This window comes from Narcine bancroftii, chromosome 7 (assembly GCF_036971445.1).
Source record: "Narcine bancroftii isolate sNarBan1 chromosome 7, sNarBan1.hap1, whole genome shotgun sequence".
Taxonomy (NCBI): Eukaryota; Metazoa; Chordata; class Chondrichthyes; order Torpediniformes; family Narcinidae; genus Narcine; species Narcine bancroftii.
In genome coordinates this window covers 37,271,474-37,295,897 of record NC_091475.1, presented here as the reverse complement: position 1 = coordinate 37,295,897, position 24,424 = coordinate 37,271,474, and the positions used below count along the sequence as shown (strand labels likewise).

At 42.1% G+C, this 24,424-nt stretch overlaps 1 protein-coding gene across 4 annotated transcripts in view; it reads left to right on the top strand.

Annotated features, from left to right (window-relative positions):
- The first annotated feature begins 13,462 nt into the window (after nucleotides 1-13,462).
- LOC138738758 (TSC22 domain family protein 1-like) overlaps nucleotides 13,463-24,424 on the top strand; it is a 163,926-nt gene continuing 152,964 nt past the window's right edge. For all 4 annotated transcript variants that reach the window (XR_011341721.1, XR_011341720.1, XM_069889626.1 and 1 more), the window contains exon 1: nucleotides 13,463-16,114. Coding sequence is in view for 2 of the 4 variants with exons in the window: in XM_069889626.1 (XP_069745727.1) it covers nucleotides 13,497-16,114 (2,618 nt within the window). In the remaining 2 variants the exon portion in view is untranslated. The remainder of the gene's footprint in view (nucleotides 16,115-24,424) is intronic.

Genomic DNA, 24,424 nt, shown 5'->3' with positions numbered 1-24,424 from the left:
TAATGCTACTGGACAGCATTCTAACATTTGTTCTCGTTTACTCTGATCAGATCTGGATAATTGGTTTGTTGGCACTAGTTCAATGCAGGAAGTAAAAGTTAAAATGAAAGAACTGCTGGAAATCGGAATTTAAAAAAAATTGCAGGAGCTAAGGCAGCGTCTGTGGAGAGAGAAGACATCAATGTTTCAGGTCCCAGCTCCTTCATCAGAACTGGAAAAGAGAGAAAACAAGTTAATTTCCAGTAGCAGAATAAGTGGGGAGGGATGGGTAGAATAAATATCTCTGAATGGGTGAGACCAAATGGGTAAATATAGCAGTTGGACCCTTATCCTCTCAGAAGTATTCCCATTGTTTTACCCAGCATTTGATGTCTTTATTCCAATACAAGATTGAATCCCTTGGTGCTGTGTTGCCCTCATCAACACTTATAAACACTTGTACAGTTTTATTCATACCACAGAACATGGCTATAAGTCGACTAGAAAGGTATACATTTAGGCCATTCTAAGGCAGTTTGCAGCCAGAGCAGTATTTTTAAATCCAGTCATGTTTTAACTTGAAAAATGCGGCAGTGGTTTTTGCACACTTTCCCAGAAACAACATGGTGATGAATAACTGATAATCTATGATTGTGATTGTTGACTTGAGGGTAAGTATTGACCAAGATATCAGAATATCTCCACTGCTTATCTTTAAATTAAGCCATAGTATCAGTTGTGTCCACTTGATGGATCAGATAGGGTCTCAGTTTGAAATCTCAGACAGTCCCTCCCTAGGTACGGCCTAGAGTTTACATTTCAGGAAGAAAAAGGCAGGGTTGTTGAGGGAGGGAATCCAGAGTTGAGGACTGAGGCAGATTTGCTAGGATCCAGAGATGGAGTTGAAAGGTCAGGGAAATGACTAAAGGTAATGTTTTGGTCGATATCTTTATTTATGGAAACACAAGAGACTGCAGATGCTGAAATCTGGAGCAAAAACAAACTTCTGGAGGAACTCAGCAGGTCAAGCAGCATCTGTTCTTTATTCATAAGAAATAAGAGCAGTAATTGGCCATCTGGCCTGTCGTTAATGCCCAACCATTCCACAAAATCACACTGATCTGGCCTTGTACCCAGCTCCACTTATGCACCTTTACCCATAACCTCTAATTCTCCTACTATTCAAAAAGAGAGTGAAACCTGTGTCTTAAATATATTTAATGAGGCTGTCTCTCCTGCTTCCTTGGGCAGCAAATTCCTCCTTATCCCTGTCTTAGATTTTCTCCCCCAAATCTCGATGCTTTGCTTCCTAGTTCTAGTCTTTTCAACCAGTGGAAACAACTTTTTTTTGCCTCTGTCTTGAGGTGCCACATCACCCAATAGTTGGAGCACATCTGAATTCAACCATAAAAATGCCTTACTCAATGTTTGATTCATTTGCTTGTCACTGGTCGCAACAACGTCTCACTACTACCTTTGAGCAGAAGGTACAGAAGCCTGAAGACCAGTGCCTCAAGAGGCTTCTTTCCAATGGCTCTCAGGCTTTTGAACCCTTGATACACTAACCATAGACTGTTCTAACACTGCAAGAATTGTCTCCATTATTTAACACCACTTTTTTCTCTTGCATTATGGCAACTGTGAATATTTATTAATAATTAATGTACATTATTGTAGTTTCAAAGCAGCAAGTAAGAATTTTAATATATATATATATATATATATATATATATGTGTGTATAATCTATATGACAATAAACATTATAATATTATCATGCTCCTCTCTACATTGGAGAGACTAGATGCAGACTGGGAGATCGCTTCATTGAGCATCTTCACTCTGACTGCTCAATAACGGGGACCTCCTAGTGGCCAACTATTTCAATTCCACACCTCATTCCCACACCGACATGTCTCTCCATCATGCACTGCCAAAATGAGGCCACCTCCAAATTGGAGGACCATTCCTATCGCTCTGTCTCTTTTCCTCCAATTCCCCACCCCGTTCAATCTCCATTCAGGGAGTTACCCCTCCTCTAATCACTTCTCAGTTTTTCTGCCCTCCCACCCATATCCATATATGACAGTACTCCCCTTGAGCGTTCTTAAATTTAGACATACAGTGTAGTAACAGGCCCTATTGGCCCACAAGCCTGTGATGCTCATTTACACCCAATTGACCTGACCTACAACTCCCGGTATTCATTCCCTCATCTCCCACCCCTTCCTTTGTATTCAGACACCTGCCTGCTTTTTGATCATACCTTGATGAAGGGCTTAGGCTTGAAACATTGGTTCTATCCCTTTGCTTCCTATAGATGCTGAGTGACCTGCTGAGTTTCTGCAGCACTTTTGTGTTCTGCATAATATCATCATAGCTTTGTCAATAGGACCTGAATTAATTTTTGTTTGCTCCAGTGCAATATTGCCAATAAAACTATTTAGTTTGAAGTGCAAGGCAATTGCTAATGTAAAAAGCCAAAAATACTGGAAACATTCAGCGTTGCGGAAAGATAAACCGTCAAACTATTGGTCAAAGATCCTTCATTAGAGCTCTGAAAGAGAAATTTAAAAAAAAAATAATTTTAAACTACAGAGGAGATGGTGAGAGGGAATGGAAGGGGACAAGTAAATCTCTGTGATCGGGTGAGACCAGTGTTGCTGTGGTGATGAGTTTTAGGGGTCCTCTGCTCACATGGGTTAATGGGATCATTTAAAGGGTTGTAAAACAAAGAACGGGAAGGTATTGCTAATAGTGGGCCAGTGGGCCAAGCTGTTCTTATGGAGAAAGACAGGCAATTATCACCAATGGGCAAGATAAGATCCCCACCCCCTTAAAAAAAAGGTTGAATGTGCATGCTTTGACTATGAAATCAGGGCTGCAGTGATCAGGTCAAGGGTTACAAATGTTCAATGACCTAATTTCAAAGAAGATTTATTATGGTATGTTTATTTATGAAACAGATTTTCTCTTTCTTAGGCAATCCCTTGGAATGAGAGAGATTTGCTTCCACTCTATTGCTGTGATTCCCGAGGGACTGATGAGATCAACGTGGGAGCTGCAGACTCTTGCAGATATGAGGCAGGAAATGGCTGACGGGGTGATGGGGAAGTCTGTCGGATGCATCTCTTCTGCATTAATGTGTGTTCCTGATCCCTGGATTCAAGGTTCTTCATGCTATCCTGAATTCTCCTTCCTCATTTCGAAGGATTATGGGTCAGAGATTCCCAGGATTCAGTGAGAACAAAAGTCTATTTCAAAGAGGCTTGGAGAATATTCTTGAATCTTTTCTTCTGTCCACCTGGTAAACTCTTGCGATGACAAAGCTCGGATCAGTGTCCATTTTCAGAAGATGTTTGAAGTGGCCAATAGAAGAGATATAAAGACCACTCAGAAGGTATTCTGAGACAGTACAAATCAATGTTAGTAAGTATGAACAGCTACCTCAGGATGGGAAAGTATGGTGTAAACCACTCTAAACAGATCGTGCTGTGAGATCTGTAGTTTCACTGACTGTAGATAATACAAGGTGGACTTTCAGTTCAAAACTCTGGAGTCCACTATTTAATCTGTGATCACCCATACCAACACAAAAACATGAATTGTGAAAGAACTCATAGCTGAGAATCTTGATATTGAAGGTCAAATGAAGATAGGTATGTGTCCATGTTCAGCTCTACTCACTTCCAAGGTGCATATCCTCCCACTTACCTCCTGATGTTTTATTCACGTAAGGTCCAACATAAAATTCCATACTTTAATCTTTCCCAAGGACACCAAATTGGTGCCCACCACCTTACCCTACCCTTCTATATCTTTCAGCTTTCTAAAATGTAAGCATGACTTTTCTGAATGCATCTTGAGTTTTGATTAAACTTGTAAGATGTCATGACCAACTCTGGACAATTAACTATTGGATTGCTCATCTGCCACAGCTGAACATGCTGACTTCACCTGACTCCAGACATGAAAAAAGAGCTGGTGAGATAAGGAACTGCACTGATTTATTTTGCTTGATAACTCAACTATTGGCTGCCCTAAGCCTTGAGCCTTGAATCTGTGAACTTTCAGATGTATTTGTGTCAGGACATTCATCCTCTAGATCAGTGGTTCCCAACCTTTTTCTTTCCATTCACATACCACTTTAAGTAATCCCTATACCATCAGTGCTCTGTGATTAGTAAGGGATTGCTTAAGGTGGGATGTGAGTGGGAAGGAAATGTTAAGAATTACTGCTCTAGATCCAATTGTTACTGAAATATTTTGCTTGAGAAAAATTGTCATTGGCTCATTTCCTTTGGAGTTCTGAAACTGTGCACATAATGAGTCAATTAGGTACGATTACAACAGTGGTTTTCAACCTTTTTCTTTCCACCCACATCCCACCTTGAGAAATCCCTTACTAATCACAGAGCACCTATGGCATAAGGAATACTTAAAGTGGTATGTGAGGGGAAAGAAAAAGGTTGGGAACCACGGCTCTAGAGAGTGGCCAGATATGATGCTGCTCCTGTCACATTGGAGGAAGGTATGAACTGATGAATGGAGAGAGCAGGCACATTTCCCACCACCAACCTCAAGACAAATTATTTATTTCAGTAATGTGCTTATCGTGTTAGATAATTTGAAGGGCAGATGTAGGTCTTATTGATTTCATTTTATTGAGAACATTTCTTACTTATAATTATGATAACGCCTTCCAAAATAAAGCATAATTTCCCCTGCAACTCCCACTTGGTGTCATCAATTTGGTGGTTTTCTCTCTTGATACCTTTTAAGATTTATCTTGATAAATATGAGTACACATCAAGATATGCAATGCAGAAGGACATTGGGTTGCAGGAGGAACTTCATGTTGGACTGAATTAAGTCTTTTGGGTTGGGATGTTAAATAAATAAATGTTTACTCAGGAAGCTGCTGGAATCAGTTGTTTACAGTCTATATGTGAGAGTTCTCCAGCAAAGGCTTGCATTCCACAAATAAGCAGTAGGTTCTTAAGGCAGATTCTTCATTCTGATATTTGTCATGGTAATCTATCACAAAGTAATTTAAAAAAAACATAGACTTCCTGTTTTAGACATGCATTTTTTTTCTCTCAAGGTCTTATCTGGTGGTCTATTTGCATCATGCATCAATGTCTGCAGGTGTGGACAGAGCATCCTTCCTGATGGAAGCAGATCACCAGGGTCCTGAAAGCTTAGTGCCCTGGGATTCTGGCCTTCTCCATTTTACAGGAACCTCTATATCAGTCAATCTCAATGGGGTCATACGTTCCCCCCCCCCCCCCCACTCCCCAAAATAAACCAACTAAAATTGAATGCTTCGTAGAGAAAGGGGCCTATAAAGTTTGAGCAGTCTTGAGGGGGGGGGGGGGGGGGGGCTATAGTCAAAATAAGGCTGAGAATGGCTGCTCTACATTACCAGCAATGAAGATGAACTGCTCATTTATTTATTTGTGTCATGGCCTAAGTTGCATTCACAACTCTGCAATACTTTGGTGTTGAAATTGATGATTTTGCAAGAGTGCAGGAAGCAGCAACAAGGGGAACAAGGACTGTTCCATGTAGGCAGTGAGAAGACTAGCATAACTAGGCTCCACTCACACGTGTCAGTGTTTTACCTCTAGTTCCATGCACTCTAAATTTGCTGATCAACCTCCGGTGTGGGACCAGATCAGAACCTCTCAAAAAGCCAAATACACCACATTTTCAAGCTCCCCTTATCTATTCTATTGATCATATCCTCGAAGAGCTTCAGCAGATTAGACAAACAGGATTTTTCTTTCATAAATCCATGCTGACTACTGAATCCTATTGTTCTTTTCAAGGTATTGTGTCTAATTTGATGCAGGAAGGAAGGATTAAAATGGTCAAAAAGGGTTCAGAAACGATTTGAAGAGATAAACAGTTACAGAACAAGCAAGCGATTTTTAGATGGACTAAGAGTGAGTACAAATAAGTCAGATTTGCAGTGCATATATTGAAGCAAGTTGGTGAGCAGGTGTAATTAAACATTCTAATATTGTGGCAAGAACAGATTGGATGGGAAAGAGGCAGGATTCTAAATATTCTAGGGTGCAAGGTATTCAGGAAAGATGCGAAAATGAAAAAATGAAGGGGAGAGGCAGTATTGATTAAAGACAAAAATTCCAGTGCTGGAGAGAAAGGATATCCTGGAAAAATCAAGGAAAGAACATAATATAAGTGCACTTACACAGCTGGGATTGTTGCAGATTTCAGCAACTCGAGAAAAGGAGTTCAGAATCAGAATCAGGATTTATTGTGATGAACAAGTCATGAAATTCAGTGATATGCAGCGGCAAACATTCCTATTATAACCATCTTACAATATTACTATAACTAAAAGATAAAAATAGTAGTGCCTAAAAAGTAAGGCAGTGTCTTTGGTTCATTGATCATTCAGGAATCTGATGGCAGCGGGGAAGAAGCTGTCCTTATGCCACTGAGTGCTCGTCTTTAGGCTCCTGTACCTTTTCCCCAATGGTAGCAGAGTGAAGAGGGCAGGGCCTGGGTGGTGGTGGGGGTCTTTAAGGATAGAGGTTGCTTTTTTTAAGACACCACCTCATGTAGATGTCCTCGATGGAGTGAAGTCTGGTGACTGTGATGTCGCAGGCTGAGTTAACAACCCTCTGGAGTTTATTCTTATCCTGAGAGTTGGCGACTCCATTACCAGGCAGTAATGCAACCAGTCAGAATGCTCTCCTCGGTACACCTGTGGAAATTTATGAGAATGTCCGGTGACTCACTGAATCTCAACAGACACCTCACAAAGTATAGCCGCTTGCGAGCCTTCTCTGTGATTGCCACGACATGGAGGCTCCAGACAGATCTTCAGAGATGTTGACATCCAGGAATTTGAAGTTCTTGACCCTCTCCACTACTGAGCCCTTGATGAGGACTGGGACATGTTCCCCTGACTTCCTCCTGAAGTTACAGAAAGATGGAAATGAAGTAGTCCAACAATTCAGGTACAGATTGGGATAGTAATCGTAAAAAACAAACAACAGGTGGGGCTTCTCAAAATGTTGAGATGAGTTTCTTTGTTTGATGCAGTTCTGAGTCAATGGAGAAATCAGTATCGTTGGAAAATGAGTCAGATGAAGTGGAGTGGGTACCTGTGTGAGGAATGTGAAGGAAATAGTCATACTATCACAAGGCTTGGATAACTGGATACAAGTATATAATTATTCCAAGATGAAAACTTCAAAATAGAACAGGACATTTTTAATGGAATGAAAATAGATTTGACCCAGGTAATCAAAGCTTGGCAGGGAAAAATGTAATTGAATATTGGAAAGTCTTTAAAGTGGAGATTTTGTTAGCTCTCTGTTCCTCAATGAGGGAGAGGAATTGGGAAATTAAAACCAGAGAATCTGGATGACCAGAGCAATAAAATAAAGGTGTCCAGTTTTAATTTAGAAAGGATACAAATAACTTTAATCCTAGTGGTGGAGAAATTTCTAGAAGCTATCATCAAGACCAGTGAGTGGAGAAAACCAGCATGGACTTACTTCAGACAAATCATGTCTAACTTGATTTTTGTTTTGATGAGGTAACTTGAGAATTAATAAGGATATATGGTGTTATATGGACTTTCAAAATAAATTTGATACAAAGCCACAAAATAGGGTTATCAAATCAAAGTTTCCTCTAATTTTTAGTTGTCAGTGTGCACAAAAATCTTATGTTGTGGAAATTTTTTTTTCCTGTGACCAAGCATGTATGTGCATACTGAATGGTTGTGCAAATGGAAATTGAAATTGTTTCAAGATAATTTTGGCACAGCCTATCTCTCATGGCTAATCAATTAGTGATGTGCAAATGTGGTATTTGAAAAACTGACTAACTAGTTATCAGAAACAGTTAGCTAAGAGATTATTTTCAATATGTATAATTAATAATTACTGCATTATTTTAGGTAACTACCCTTTAGGGCACACATTAATTTCCCTTGTGTGCTGGTTGCAAAATGTTGGTGCACGCACACACACACGCACAGCTTAGAGGGAACAGTGGTTATCAACATAATTAAAGAAAACAGAGAGGAAAATGGATAAATAAAAGGAAATGGGTTAATTGAGAAATGTTGGTTTTCTAATTGGAGGAAAGTGTAGAGAGGGGGTTCCAGGGGTCATTCCAGGGGGTTCCAGGGGTCAACTTCAGGATGCAGCACTTTAGGAGAGATGTGACAGCTTTACAGAACATTTTAGAGATTCATTGAAATGTTTTAAGGAATGAAGTACTAAAGTTATGTGAATAGACTGGAGAAGGTGAGTTTCTCCTTGGAACAAGGGAGGTTACAATGAGATCTGATTAAATAAAAATGGAGAGAAAGGGTCAAGAATTTGGTATCGTAGGAAGATGATGATTGGCAAAAGTGATCGTTTTCCCCACAGTGAGTGGTTGGGGTCTAGAATTCACTGTCAGGATTTGTAATGGAGGCAAATTCAACTGTTGTGCTCAAAAGCGAGCTGTGTAACTATTTGAAAGGGGAGTATTTGCAGGGGTGTGGAAAATGGACGGGAAGAGGGATTAGCTGGATTATCCTTACACAGAGCTAGAACAGACTTGCTGTTATTGTAACATGCTGTGGAGAATAAGGCATTGAGGCCATTTTGTGTTGATATTTTCAGCATGGACGCAAATAATAATTGATTAAGGAACTTGTATTTATATATCACGTAATTTAATGCACACTATTGTAGTTGGTATCTCTTACATACTTATTTGGCTGAATTTCAGTGCATTGTACTCATGTGTATGACAATAAACTCATTATCAGGTCATTACTTGACCTCCAGATATTAGAAAACATTTTACATCCAACTATTTTGCTGGATTTCAGAAGCAAGATGTCGAGATGGGGAGTGACTCATTTGAGAGTGCAATGTTCACATGAAAATTTATCTATATTTTGAAGGTGGAAAGTATTTTGCATAATTAGCTGTGACTGAATCATTTATGGGGACAGTTATCAAATTTGAAGTGTTTTTCAAATCAATCCATCAGCCCCCAAGAGTTCAAAGAAATGTGACTAATGAGAGGAGTAACTGAGCCCTCTCAAATGACCAATGAGAGGAGTACACTGAGCCCTCTCAAATGACCAATGAGAGGAGTACACTGAGCCCTCTCAAATGATACAAAGCTGTTGAACACAGGCATTCTTCAAACTAGCAAGATTTGGGACCCACAGAAGAGGCAGATATAACAGTCCTGATTTATTTTACCGCACTTACCCAGTAGCATCAAACTGATATTTCCACAAGGCACTGCAGGGGCAATTAACTGACCAGCATAATATAAGAGACAAAAAAAAGGACTAAAGTTAGACAGAGCCCAAATAAAATTTATTATGATAGCAGTAGCAGTGGCAAAAAAATGTATTATGACGACCTGGAAAATGGAAACAAGCCTGTATACCAGTGGTATACAGAAATGAACAAGTGTATTCCATTAGAAAAAATTACATACAATCTGAAAGACAAGTGTACATTCTTCGAACAAATTTGGGAACCATACATAAAATCTGTCGGAGAATGCTGACCACAAACCTCCATCTCTTAAAACAACATAATTATGAGCACAATACGATTTAAATATGTGAAAGTGGATGATACAACTTTTTTCTTTTTGTTATTTCTTTGTTTTATGTGTTTTATTATTTATTGATTTTTGAAGGGGGTGGGGAAGGGGAGAGGGATGAAAGGGGGAAAAGGGGGGGAAAGAAGAAATGTCACTATGTATATATTGATGATGATCTTTTATGGATGTTGTTATTGATATGACTCGTAGTGCAAGAAATAATTTAAAAAAAACTGACCCGCCTTTGGGATGCAGAAGGAAAATGGAGCAGCTCACATAGTCACAAGGAGAATTTACAACAGTTTTATGGATCTTAAGGAAATCAAGAGGGTGTTGTACAAAAATGGTGCTGCAGTAGAAGATCTACCATGATGCTGCTGACTGGTGGAGAAGAAATGAAGGGCTTGTGGTGTTTTTTAGCTTCTAATTCTTCTTTTATATGTGGAGGTACATTTGCAGGTAACTTTGTAAAAGAATTATTCCCAGACAGACATCTTAAAATGGAATCCATGGGAATTTACACATGATGGCTATATACCAAGAGGGAGATAGATGGGATAGGTGGGAAGGGATGAGTGGACGAGGGAGTCATAGAGCGAGAGGTCCTTGCGGAAAGGTGGAGAGGGGAAGATGTGTATGGCGCTATCATGTTGTAGATGACAGAAGTGGCGGAAGAGGATATGTTGGATACAGAGGCTGGTAGAGTGTAGGTGCGAGGACAAGGGTAATCCCCTCTAGGGGTAAATGTGCAGGTAATGGAGTAGATGTGGGTAAGGGCTGAGTTGATGTTGTTAGAGGGGAAGTCACTTTTTTTGAAGTAGGACATCTCAGATGATCTTGAATGAAAGACTGTATCCTGGGAAGAGATACAATGGAGATGGAGGATTTGAGAGAAAGGAATATAATCCTTGTAGGGGACAAGGTGTGAAGAGGTGAAGTTGAGGTGATTGTGTGAGATGCAGGGTTTATAGAAAATATCTGCAGAAAGTTTGCCTCCTGAGTTGGAGACAGAGAGATCAAGAAAGGGGAGAGTGTAGCCAGAGATGGACCAAGTGAATTTGAGGTTGGGATGAAAGTTAGCAGCAAAGTGGATAAAGTTGACAAGCTCATCATGGCAGCAAGAGGCAGCATCAATGTAGTGGAGAAAGAGTTGAGGAGCCTGTGTAGGCTTGTAACATAGATTATTCCACATAGCCAACAAAAAGGCAGGCATAGCTGGGGCCCATGTGGGTACCCATGCCTACTCCTTTGATGAGGAGAAAGTTATTGAGGGTGAAAATAAATTCTGCTAGCCAGAGGAGGATGGTGGTGGAGGGGTACTGTGACAGAATATGTTGTGTTTTATATTGTAAATAGATATGATTTTGGGAGATAAAGTGTGGCAGGGTTTTTTTTAAAGTGTAGATCACATACAAACACTTCAAAACAGATCTCATCTGCTCAAGCCAGACAGACCAGCTCCAAATACATTTGCAAAAACTTTGGGGAGTGCCTAAGGGACTTCACTAATGGATGTTGTTTTGAAAAACAACAGATGAAAGAACTCGGAGGATTAGGTTCGGAGCTGCAGTCTGTCTGAGGGCTGCTTGGTGTTCTAAGAGGGTCATGTGGTTTTGCAAACAAAGAGAGAAAAAAACAGGCTTTTCTCTGAGAGAAAGAGAGAGAGAGAGAGAGAGAATTCAGTTCTGCAGATCTACAGTCAGCAGCAGCAGCTGGGACTGGAACAGGACAAGCTGGAAAGCTTGTGGTAAAACCCCATTTTGAAGACAGGTTGTGAGTGCTTAGTTCAGCCTGGTCAAAGCCCTTGTGGTCCATACAAGAGGAGAGGACTGGCTGCCTAATGTTTTACTTGAAATAAGAGAAAAAAGAGGAACTCTGATGACCTGAAAGAAAGAGATTATCATCTGGAAATCCCTGATGGGGCAAGTTTCTTTGGCACGACACTAACGTGGCTGATTAAAAGGGATCAGTTTTGTGGGTGTCCAAACAACAATTCTCTCTCTGAAACCAACAAGAACCTTCCTGAGCGGGGTAACCATTTACCTCTCAAGCACCAAAGCCTGGAGGAGTGAGAAGTGAGATTGGACTGTGAATCAAAGAACTTTTCTGAACTTACACACACATTACATACATGTGCATTTAGAATTAGAAGGGGGTTAAGTTAGGTTAGTTAATAGTGATAGTGTTTTCATGTTTAAAGATAATTAAAAGCAACTTTTGTTTAAATAACCATTTGTCTTGGTGAATATCTATTGCTGCTGGGTTTTGGGGTCATCTGGGCTCCTAACAGTACTGGTTGGGTCTGTTGAGAAAGAAAGAAGGGCTTGGTGACCTTCGGTATGGGGTTTGGAGGTTGGAAATCCATCGTGAAAATAAGACAGCCGACTTCAGGGAAGTGGCAGAGAGGATTACCGGAGTCTTCCTCCCCCTCATGGACATGATGTACTGGGAGGAGGCTTGAAAGAGGGCACAGAAAATAATGGAGGATCTTTTCCAGCCTGCACACAGTATCCTTTAGCTGCTCCTTGGTGAGAATGCTAACCAACCAAACACATTAACCCTCCGAGACTTTCATATTCATGAAGCAATATTTATTTATTTGCACAGATGAATACTTGTGGTGCATCTGTATGGTTTGTCTGCATGTGTGTGTGTTCGTCTGGTGGTATCTGAGCCTGGAACACGCTGCCTCGTCGGGCTGGACTTGTGCAATCCGATGACAATAACCTTGACTTGCCACTTGACCGCTTCAATGGTCTTGCTCCGGAGGATGCTGTGTGTAAACAGGCTACAGTGCAGCATCGACATTATATTTCCGAAATGAACTTGAGAAAGACTCCTCGTTCATCGGACGACTCAAGGTGACGTGAGAAAAACTCCTCTTTTCCCGGCGCAGGCCGGGACACCACCCACTCCTCTGCCCTCTCGCAAGGATCAAGCCCGACGCTGGTTCAGCGGCGGCTGCAACATCGCAGGCCCAAGTGCGCCTGCCGAGGGAGAGGGGTGCTCACAAGATCATTCAAAACCAATATGTGCCGTGAGAAAAACTCCTCTTTTCAGACCGCCGTCTGCTCGTCCGGCTCTTCGCGACCGGTCGCTCGTCTATTTCCGTCGAGCCTCGGACCCGGTGACTCGGCTATTTCCGTCGGGCCTCGGGACCAGTCGCTCGGCCATTTCCGTCGGGTGTCCTCGCCTGGTTTCCAGACGGCTTTATGTCTGCCTCGTCTGCGGGGCGGGGACGGGCAGCGCGCGTGCGCGGTCGCCATCTTGGCTCAGCTTTTTCCTGTGACAGAGACTTGTGAGTGGAAAATAATAGGGGAAAAGGAGCCGCGACTTGCAGTTCGTCCCGAACAACCCCGGCCGTGCCCGGAGAGCGGCGGCACCCCCCACCCCACCTTACCTAGCACATCCACATATTGGTTTTGAATGATCTTGTGAGCACCCCTCTCCCTCGGCAGGCGCACTTGGGCCTGCGATGTTGCAGCCGCCGCTGAACCAGCGTCGGGCTTGATCCTTGCGAGAGGGCAGAGGAGTGGGTGGTGTCCCGGCCTGCGCCGTAACCTGTGACTAAAAGGCGAGCGGTTGCGCCCCTCTGCAACCTAGCGGCCCCGCTGCGACCTTACCCCCCCCCCCCCCCCCCTTTCCCCCAGCGTCCCGTTTAAATGAGCCGGCGGCAGAAGAGGTGGAGGAGGCGTCTCCTTTGAGTTGCGAGGAAGGGGGAGGGTTTAGCAGACGCCGGTCGGCCGCCCGGGAGGTGGGTCGGATTCCGCTCAAAGCCGCGGGCCCCCCGCTCGGAGCGGGCTGGTTTGCCGCAGTCGGCTGGGCTGGGAGGAGGAGGAGAAGGAAGAGGGGGGGTTGTGGTGTGCGAGTGTTCGAGGGAGAGGGGGGGGGGTTCTCTTTAATTTTAAATGCGATGATGCAGCAGTCGGAAAGCGCGGCGGACAGGAAGATGGCGCAGCCGCTCTACCCTCGGCGGAGTAGCAGTGCGGCCGGTGCCGCCTCCCCGGCTCCGCTCGGCGGCCTGATGGGTGCCTCGACCGGACGCCCGCACCCAGACGAAATGCCGCCGAGCAGCATGCGCTCGGCCGCCGTTTTGCCGGGCCCCAATCCCAGTGGCGGGCCCATCCCCCCCAACCCCGGGACGGTGCCGCCTCCGGCCGCGCCGCATCCGCCGCAGAGTCTCAGCCTCCATCCTTCTCCTGCGCCGCCGGTGTCCGTGGCCGGGGCCCAGATCAAGAAGAAAAGTGGCTTTCAGATTACCAGCGTGACCCCGGCGCAGAATAACGCCGGCTCCAACAACAGCATCGCCGAGGACACCGAGAGTTATGACGACATGGACGAGTCTCACACCGAGGACCTGTCGTCCTCTGAGATCCTGGACGTCTCCAGGGCCACTGACTATGAGCCGGAGCGCAGCTCCTCGGAGGAAACTTTAAACAACGTCGGGGATGCGGAGACCCCCAGCGCCTTGTCTCCGAATCAGCCTCGCCTGCCTCAGCACCAGACAACTTTGTTTAATGGAAGCATCCACGGTCTCCATCCACACCACCTGCATCACCCTCACCCTCTTCATCACCACCACCACCACCTTCACCCTGCCATCGTGCCAGGTTCTGCGATGGTTGGTGCTGCGGCTCCTGGAAACCCTCCTTCGGCCAGTGGAATTACGCCTTTTGCAAATGTTACAACCAGTACTGAAAAAAATGCCATCAATCCACCCATGCCTGGATTAGTGACCAGCTCAGTTGGTCCTTCTGCACCTCTGTCATCCAACATCACCCCAGTTAATGGAAACGCCAGAAGTGTAAGTGCAGTGAGTAATGTGAGCAGTAATATAAACATCAATGTTGGTGGGACGAGTGGTGGTGCAAATGCTAATACTGTGGGGGGTACTATCCCCAGTGTTATTGGGGCCTCTAACGTTGCAGCTTCCATCAGTGCAGTAGGAGGCCAAATTACTACAGGAAGCCAGCAGCCTGTAATCGGCAGTTCTAGATTTAGAGTTGTGAAACTGGATTCTAGCACTGAACCATTCAAGAAAGGTCGATGGGTCTGTACAGAGTTTTATGACAAGGATAATGCCACTGTTCTGGTTGAAAGCATGTCAATGAACAGGACAGTGGAGAGTGTAAAGCAAGTAACTGCTGAAGCAAATCTGGAACGGGAAAGTCCAAGTGGAGGTAGTTCCGTGAGCAGTTCTTTGAGTGCAGTAAGTTATTATGTAGAGAATGCTGGCAATGGAGAACCAGGTTTGGCAGCTGGACCTCCGCAACAGGCCTTTCAAGCATTGTGCAACCAGCAGCTAGATCTTAGTGGTGGTCCTTTGCCACCAAGTGTTTCCCAGCCACAGCTTGCACAAATTCAGTTGCATTCACAAGATGTTATCCATCCACAGCAGAAGCCGAGTGCTCCTCTTTCTGGTAGAACAAATGTCAGCAGTGTAACTGGTGTTCAACAAGCCCCAATTCCACAGCAGTTGCCATATTCTCAGCAGCAGCAACCTTCACAGACCTTGTCAGCCATAGGCCAGCCACAACAGCTGTCATATCCTCAACAACAGCCAGCTTCGCAGATAACGCAGCATGTTCTGTCATCAAATGCGAGCGCTGTCATTACAGAATATGTGCAGCACTCTCAAATGCAGCCATCTGCACAAGTTATTCAGCAGAGCAGTACTGGAGTTGGATCAGCAGCATCTTCAGCGCAAGCACAACCCGTATTAGCACAAGTGCAACCTGGACTGGCACTGAATCAATCTGTAGGGCATGTTTCAGCAATGATGCCACCTGCTGGTTCTGCCAATGGGCAACTGGTGACTGGTCAACAAGGGAGTACAATCTCATTGTTACAGCAGTCTTGTTCTCCACCTATAAACCAGTCAGCACCAATTGGCTTGCAAGCAAATGCTCCCCAACCTTCCTCAGTGCAGCAAGTAGGACAGAATCTTCAAGGTGCAGTGGTACAGCCGCAGGGCAGTGCTCCAGGGCTTGTGCAGCAAGTATCTACAACACCACAGAAACAACAATTGTTAACACCTCAAAGTGTTGAGAATATTATTCAAAATGTGACCAACCAACAGATAACTGGAATAAGTTCTACACCATCTACTGTTACTGCCAACCAACCCAATATTGGGTCTAATGTATCTACCAGTATACCGACTGCACCTGCAAGTGCTGTTCCACAACAAACCACCGCTCAGGCTTGTGCTTTGCAGAATGGTAGCCAGCCATCCATACCAACAAACGTAAGCCTCCCTGTGGTACAAGGAGGACCGCAGAAATTGCCACCAGGCTCTGCTCCGTATCCAGCTGCGGGCCAGTCATTGAAAGTTGTAGAAGATGCTGGCCCACCTGCAGACCCATCGGTGCTGAATGTGCATCAGGTAGCTATTGGAGAAACTGTGTTGAGTGCAGCCAATGCTCTGGTCCAGGAAATTGCCAGCAGCGCCAATCTACCAGCTTCTGCATCGCTGCTTCCTTTAAAGACCTTGCCACTGTCCATGCAACCTGTGGATGGGGAAGATGACAGGTAAGAGTAGGTTTTGGCACAGCCGCTTGTGAGTTTTTGAAAAGATAATTGTACAAATTCGATTACATGCACATTAACCTGCCAAGAATTGTTGTTTTAATTTTGTGTATTTTATTTGAACAGTGGCTACAATTCACACTTTTTATTCAGAAAATGTTTTCCTCCAAGATATTTAACCGTGTAATGGACTCGGTCAGCATTACCGGCCCTTCTCTAGACTAACTACTTTTACTAAGCAGGTGAAAATTTCACCATTTGCAGACGTGAAATAAAGAACGAGTCTCTAAAAGCAGGCAACACTTTGGCATTTTCAGTGTTATTAGTTGAGGTTTAAACTAGAAACGGGGCTTGTATTTTTTTTCCACATAGCACAGATCTCCTGGTTATCAGATGCACAAACGCTTTAAAAGTACAGGATAGCAAAAGAGAGAAAATTAGTTGAGGGGAAAAGTACTGCAGGTAACATGGAATGATCTTTTGGTTGCATGCCAGTGAAATATTAAATTCCTAAATAATTTCATCTTGCTCAATGGAAGAGGTTAGCCTTTACATTTGTGCTTGCCATCTATTGTTTTTAAAGAACAAATTTGTAATGACCCAGGTCCCTGGTTTCAAATTATGTTTTTTGCCAGTTCGTGAAGATCTTCTTTAGGCACTCATTAATTCTGAAATTGAGATTAAAAAGGATACAATACAATACTTATCAAAATAGTTCAGGTCATTTGACCCGTGTAGAATATGAGCTGAACACTGAATCACCAAGTGTTTGGTTTGCCTGTCCTACATTGCTTTGGACTAGTGTAATGCTATATCATTTCTGATCTGAAGGTTTGGTTCTACCTCCCCTTTCATTGATGATTGGCATGGAGCTGTTGTGGAACCAGTCTTATGCCAGCGTTTGTACACATGCTTAACAGATGGTTGATGGATTTGGGTAAAAAGATGACTGTCAAAAATAATGTGATCTGAATGCTCCTGGAATATGAGTGCAATTTTTTTTCCTTTTCTCCTTTGTTTTCAGTAATGACCAGTTTCTTTCCATTTTCAACTTTGTTAAAAATATGTAATTTTAAAAATGAATCACAAACATTTTGGCCTAATTTTACAACTAAAATGCGATGTTTACTCTATTATACTCGTATAATCTTGAGTCAAAGCAAACTCTATGTAATGGAACTAAATTTATTTGCATATAGAATATTTTCTCCATTCAGAATCCAAATTAGTTTTAGAAAATAGAAATGCAGGCAAGAAATACATATGCAGCTTATATGGGGGAAACTGTAAAGTTGTATTGTGAAAAGAATTGCAGATTGACTTTCCAGATACAACATGACATTTCATTATTTTATATTCTTTGGGGCCTAGAATTTATCTCCAGTTAAGTTTGCATAATGCATTTTAATAGTTTACTGGTATTGGGCAAGAACAGCAAGAGCACATCTTTCGTTCTGTCTCCCATTTTTATTTTGATATTGCTGCTGGAAAATATTTAAGTGAAGTAAGATTCAACAATATTTGTGATACTTATTCACTAAAACATTGGAAATTGGCAAGAAAGCAGCTGGCGACTAGACAAATAATGGATTCCTTTTAAAGTAAACGCAAGTCCTCGCTGTCTCAGTGTAAAATGTCAAGTTTATATGGTATATCTGCGATACCTGGAGTTACCTATATTCCAATTCTTCCATCAACATCTAATATTTCCATGTTTTGACCATTTCCCTGGTTGTCATTCAGTCCTAGATGACTCTAGTTCAGCCAGTCTTCTTGTGGTCTTGGTGGTGTTTTTGAGTTTCTGACCACATTTTATTGCACTTCCCTTCTATTTCATCTTATCTGCTTAAACGTTCATTGGTGAATATTACTTCTGTACAAAACTATTCCTTGGCCACATCCTATCTTTTGGCCTCTATAAAATTGTGCTGATTCTAAATTCTGCCAGATTGTGATTTGCTCCAATATTGATATGTAGAGATAAAGCAGACTCGTCTTTGTTCTCTTGATTTTAGAAGGATGAGAGATGATCTTATTGAAACAAGATTGTTGCTGGCTGGAGATTATAGATATTGAGTACACTGGAGTGTCCAACACTTTGGAGTGGGGTGAGGGGTGGGGGGGGGTCAGAGTCTCAAAAAGGTATTACTATTCAGAGGAGAGTTGGCAAGCTGTTTCTCACATTAATTAAAAATATAGAAAATACAGGATTTTTATTTTACTTAAACTGTACAAAATACATTGTGCATTGGCATTGGTCACCATGTAGAAATGTATTCGATCTAACTTGACATTCTTTACATTTTGGTAAAATGTTGACTTTAAAAAAAATTTCTTGCAAATTTGCCAATTGCCAGAATCTTTTAAAAATATTTTAAAATTTATAATAACCTTTCTGCATTATTTTACTATGTGTCTGATTAAATTTCTTTGAATCCTGTTTCATGAGTGTCACTTTTTGTTTTGGAATCTATCAAACACTGATTTATATTCTGCAGTTTCTTCAGGTGGCTCACCTGGATTCTCTGCCCACATCTTCCAGAACATCTTTCTTTCAAGCTCTACCCCACTGTACTGTGTTCCTTCCCCAAAGTTTCCAAAATGTGGAGTTCTTGGCTTATTAAGATTCCTGATGAATGTTTCAGATTTTGAAAGAGGAGCAAGTCTTCAGTCTGGGAGCTTTTAATAATTGGTACAACATTAGAAAGGCAGAATCTAACACAACAGGATCAGGAAATGTTGTATTGGAAATGGTTAGAGCAAAAGATTTTGTTTGAGGAAGGTATAGAGGCAAGTGGGTTTCAGGAAATGTTATGAACCAGTCAGAAGAATGGATAATTCTAGTGGATGTCAGGGGAAATTGAATATGAAAGTGATAGTATTTAGGATTTTAAATGAATTTCAACCAAAGGAGGTAACTGAAGAAGCAAGATGGTTGTATTTGGTGTGGATTGGGTATATGTGCAGGGTTTTGACAACTACAGATAGGCAAAGTAGGCATGCAAAAGTATTATGACTTTGGAGCCATTGAAGACATCCAAATCTTCGGCTTCCTTTGCATTCATCAAGAAAATTTGAGGGAGGTTTAAACAATGGTTTGGAGAAGTCCCTTTAGTAGTGTTTGGGAGGAATTTTCTGTCCAATTTCTACACATCCTCCAAAATACTTACGGTATATGAAAAGACATTTTAACTCATTAATGTTTCTGATCATTTGAATGAGACCTTCTGATGTGGACGATCTCCAATTTGGATGTAAGCAAGAGAGGCTGCAGATATATTTGGGATTTTCTTTGCTACTCCTGATGAAGGGCTTCTCCTCGAAATGTTGACTATCGTCTTCCATGGACATGCTTGATCTGTTGAGTTCCTCCAGTATTTTGTGTGTTGTGTTGATGTGGCAATGTTCAAATTGGAATATTAAAATGGGGGAAACACTTTATCCTGCTCTGATATAATGTGCAAATTGAAATGTTTATTCACCTCAGTTTGCATTGCAGAGAGGTGTCTGTTTCGTATAATCCACATATTGATGTAAGCATTGCTTCATTGGAAACTATATGGAATATCTTCTGGCCAATTGAACTAAGGAGTTTTCAGTCAGTTGAATTTTGAATGCCTGCTGAGGGTTGAAATTTCTTGAGCCTTTTACAAATTCAGAGAATTGTTGCTGAGATTGTATTTTTCACCTTGTAGTGCCCTGACTGGTACATTTTTAATGTGATCATGGAGTGCATTCACTGGTGGGGAATACTATTAATGGTGTTATACTGTTTAAGTCAGTAAGTTTAAAAATTGAAATTGGGGTGTAAAAATATTCTTTGGAATCACAGAAATATGTGTTCACATGGCAGTGGTGTATTTTGGGGGTTAAATGTAGAACTTGTTGATTTTGATCTCTAAGAGAAGTCCTGGAGCGAGCTGAAAAGCCAGTTTCAACCCTTCTCTTGCGGTGAACTATTAATACCATAGCTTTGAGGACTACAGATCCATTAGATTTAATTTGAGAAATGTGTTTTATAGTCACATAAATGACTTGAAAGTTTGGTAGTATAAGCTGGTAAAGAATGTTGAAAATGCAGAAGATGAGGATTGGAGCAACAACTGTAGTGTCAAACAGCTATAGAGCATAGACCAAACAACGGTACAGGAACAGGACTTCAGGGCATTTGCCTTTGCCGAATCTGATGTCCCAATCATCCTAAAACTCTATTGCTAACCATCTATATTCGTGTATTGTATCTACTTCCACTGCTACTCTTGCCCAGGCACCTCAACTCTCTGGGTAAAATATTTGACCCACACATCACCTTTAAACTTTCTCCCCCTCATCTTTAAACCTGTCTGCTAGTGTGTGATGCTTCTGCTCTGAGGAAAAGATTCTAATTGATCACCTTTATGTCCAACTGTCTCTTGTGATTTGAAGCACCTCTTTCAGGTTGTCCCTTAACCTCCGACAGTCCAGTGAAAACAATCACAAATTTGTACAATCTCTCCACATTAACTCGTAGCTTATATCAGAATGTTACCTGGTTGTAAATAAAATATATAAAAAAATAATGTTGCCTGGTTTAAACCTCTTCTCTACCCTTTCCAAACCTTGTAACGGAGTGTTCAGGATTGCTCACAGTATTCAAGTGTGGCCTAACCAAAGTTCTATATAGCTGCAACATGTCCTCTGATTTCAAGCTTTTCCGCCCATGTCAAGAATTATAAAGTATGGAATAGGCAAGTATGGAGTTAACCAATTGTGATGGAGAAGATTGATTCATTAGAATCTTAGTCATTGTGGGATAGAAGGCTTCAGATTTCAGCTTCTAGCGAAGCTGCTAGCAGTGGTCAAAAATGAGGGTATGAATTTTTATAACCGTGCTGAGCGCTGCAACTTGATTGGTCTCAGAATTTGGGAATGGGGAGAGGTGGAAATTGAAATGCATCTTGAAGGGTAGAGCTGTTTGCATTAATCTACAGGGCGAATCTGATGTCACATCTTGAATGCTACTGAATTGCGGTATGTAAATAGGGAGGAAATGGGGTCTAAGCTAATTGTTTACAAAGATTTGGAGTAGGGTGTTGGTGCCGAAGAAAAATAATTGAAAGAGATTCTCTGGCTATGATTGGAAGCAGGCTAGTCACATTTGGAAAGTAGCATTGAATTGTTTGGTTGGCTCAATTAAAGGTTACAGGGTGGTCATGAAGGAAAATCGTGTTGTAGATTGGTAATGCTGCATATATACTAGGTCTGTCAAATCTTAATATCAATGAAATGTAAAATGCTGCATTTTCAATTAACTATGAAAAATAATATTTAAAGACTTGGCAAGATTCGAAGAGCAAGTTGACCAATACATATCTATATCTCTGACTTCATCTGCATTTCTCCAGCAGAAAGAGTAATTAATGCTTATGAGAATAATTAAGCAAAATTTTAATTGAAAAGATTAGAAATAAATTGAAATGGGATTTGTTGCATGCTGTTGAATACTTTAAACATAAGCTCATAGGAATAAAGAATTTGGAAAGATTAAAGAACTGGTTCACATGTTTAATCATTGAAAATGTGAATTGGCTTTTGGTCTGTTATGTCCATATCATCTCAATGAAAGAGCTATTTAATTATTTCCATTCAGTTGACAGCACTCCTGACTAAATGAGAAGGTTGTAGGTTCAAGACCTTCTCTCGAGACATGAGTGTAAGACTCTTCACTGACACTCAAGCAACTGCTCCACTGTGGGAGGTGTATTTGAAGGCTAAAGACCAGACCACCAGTCAAGATGATTAAAGGAATGCATGGTCATTACTACATTGTCTGTTTTGACAGTGTATGTCATATGAATTAGTGTTTCCTTTATTACAACTAAAGTGTTTAATTCATTGTAGTTCTGAGGTTATGAAATGCAATATAAAATGTACTTGACTGTTTCCTCAAATAGTTGTTTTCCCCTCCCCCTGAAAAGTATCTATCCCACTCTCCTAAGAGTTGTCCATTAAAGCATTGAAACATACACACACACAAAAGTGCTGGAGAAACTCAGTAGGTCCCACAGTGTTGCTCGGACGCAAAGGTGTATATAACCAACAGTTTTTGGCCTGAGCAAAAAGGTATTGGGAAGAAAGAGTAAGGGGAGGAGGGTAGGAGAGAAAAGCTAAGAATTGATTGGAGGAGAGGATAGCTCTGTGAATTTAGCTGGAGGAAAGGAGATCGAAGGATAGGGAAAAAGTCAAGGGATGGGGGCTGGAGGAAATACAAAGGGTTAGGGAATGTGAGCGAGGTGGGGGCTAACAGAAACTGATGTTAATACCATCTGGTTGGAGGGTGCACAGATGGAATATGAAGTGTTCCTCCTCCAGTGTGTGGGAGGACTCCGTTGGACAGTGCACGAGACCATGGATGGACATGTCGGTATGGGATTGGGGCGGGGAATTGAAAATGGGTTGCCAATGGGAAATCCCTGCTATTACAATAGACAGAGTGAAGGTGCTCCAATTAAGTAATCTCTCTGTCTGTGTCCCACAACGGGGAACAGTGGATGCTGTATGTGACCCCTGCAATTTCACAAGTGCAGTGTTGCTTCAGTGGGAATGGTTGTTTGGGTGGTAAATGATGGTGAGGGAGGAGATGTGGATGCAAGTGTATTTTCTGTGAAGGGGGCACTTGGAAGAGATGAATAGATGAGGGAGTCACGGATGGAGCGGTCACCTACAGAAGGTAGAAACGAGAAGATGTGTGTGGTGGTAGGATCATGCAAGTGGCAGATATTGCGAAGGATGATATGTTGGATGCGGAGGCTCGTGAGGTGGTAGGTAAGGACGTGGGGAATTCAATCTGGGGGCAGAGGGGGCCAGGGCAGATGTGCAGGTAATGGAGGATGTGTGGGTGAGAGCCAAGTTGATGGCAATGGAGGGAAGCCACATTTATTGAAGGAGTACATCTTGGATGATCTCACGTAGAAGATCTCGTTCTGGGAGCAATGTGACAGAGGGTGGAATTGCGAAAAAGCAATCTAATCCTTACAGGGGGCAGGATGTGAAGAGATGTGGGAGGTAACTGGGAGTTGGTGGGTTTGTAGAACATCTCATGAGACATTCTCAACTGATAGGGAGATTGAGAAAGGGGAGTGTGTTGCTGGAGATGAACCAAATAAATTTGAGGACAAGGTGGAAGATGAAATCAACAAGCTCATCATGGGTGCATGAGGCTGTATCAATGTGGTTGTTAATGTAGCAGAAGAAGAGTTTAGGAGCCTTGCCTGTGTAGTCTTGTAACATGGATTGCTCCACATGGCTAACAAAAAGGCAGGCATAACTGGGTCTCATGAGGGTACCCATGGCTACCTCTTTGACTTGAGAAAATGGATGAGTCAAAGGAGGAGTTATTGAGATTAAGAACAATTTCTGCCAGGCAAAGGAGGGTAGTAGTAAAGGAGGACTAATTGGATCCATTTTTGAAGAAGAAACAAAGGCATTTGAGGTCTTTGATATGGGGGAATGGAAGTGTTTAGAGATTAAATACCTATGCGGAAACAGTTGAGTTCAGGGAACTGGATGTGGGCATATGAAGTATCATGGATGTTGTTGGGTAGAACTAATCCAGGGAGGACAAACGGAGTTGAGGTAGGCAGATATTAGTTCAGTGGGGCAGGAGCCCGGAAACAATGGGTCTACCAGAACAATTGGGTTTGTGGATCTTGGGTAGGAGATAGATCCTCCATCGGTTCTTCAGCATGAATTAGAGTCCCCACATACCAACCCATCTATAGCTTGTAACAGTTATCCCCATTTTATCTCAACCTAGTGAACTCCCTCTGTCACTTCTCCAAGAAGTATAACTTGTGAATGAAATTCTGATTCCTTGGTAATCTAACCTTCAATTTCGAATTCCATTTCTTTGCTGATAAATACAGATTTAGTACCCCTTACCTGAATACCCAAAATTCAAAATGATCCAAACTCCAAAATTTTTACGTCCATGGTTCCATAAGGTAATACGTAATAATCCCGATCGGAGAACGGTCCGGATGTAAGTAGTGCTTTGGAGTGCAGATGCATATGTAAATATTTGTACAATATTGTAATGTGAATGCATGTACCTTTATGTCTGAGTGAATGAGTGCATTTTTAAAAATGGTGTTCCAAAATCTGAAAAATAATTTAAAATCTGAAAGACTTCTGGTCCTGTGCATTTCAGATAAGGGGTACTCAACCTGTAATAGAATGTGCTCAATTCTTCTGCTGTCTTGTGCTGAGAATGTGCAGCTAACCTCTTGATGTATTCACTGAATGAAGTGCAGTGGTTTTTTGCTCTCCATGTAC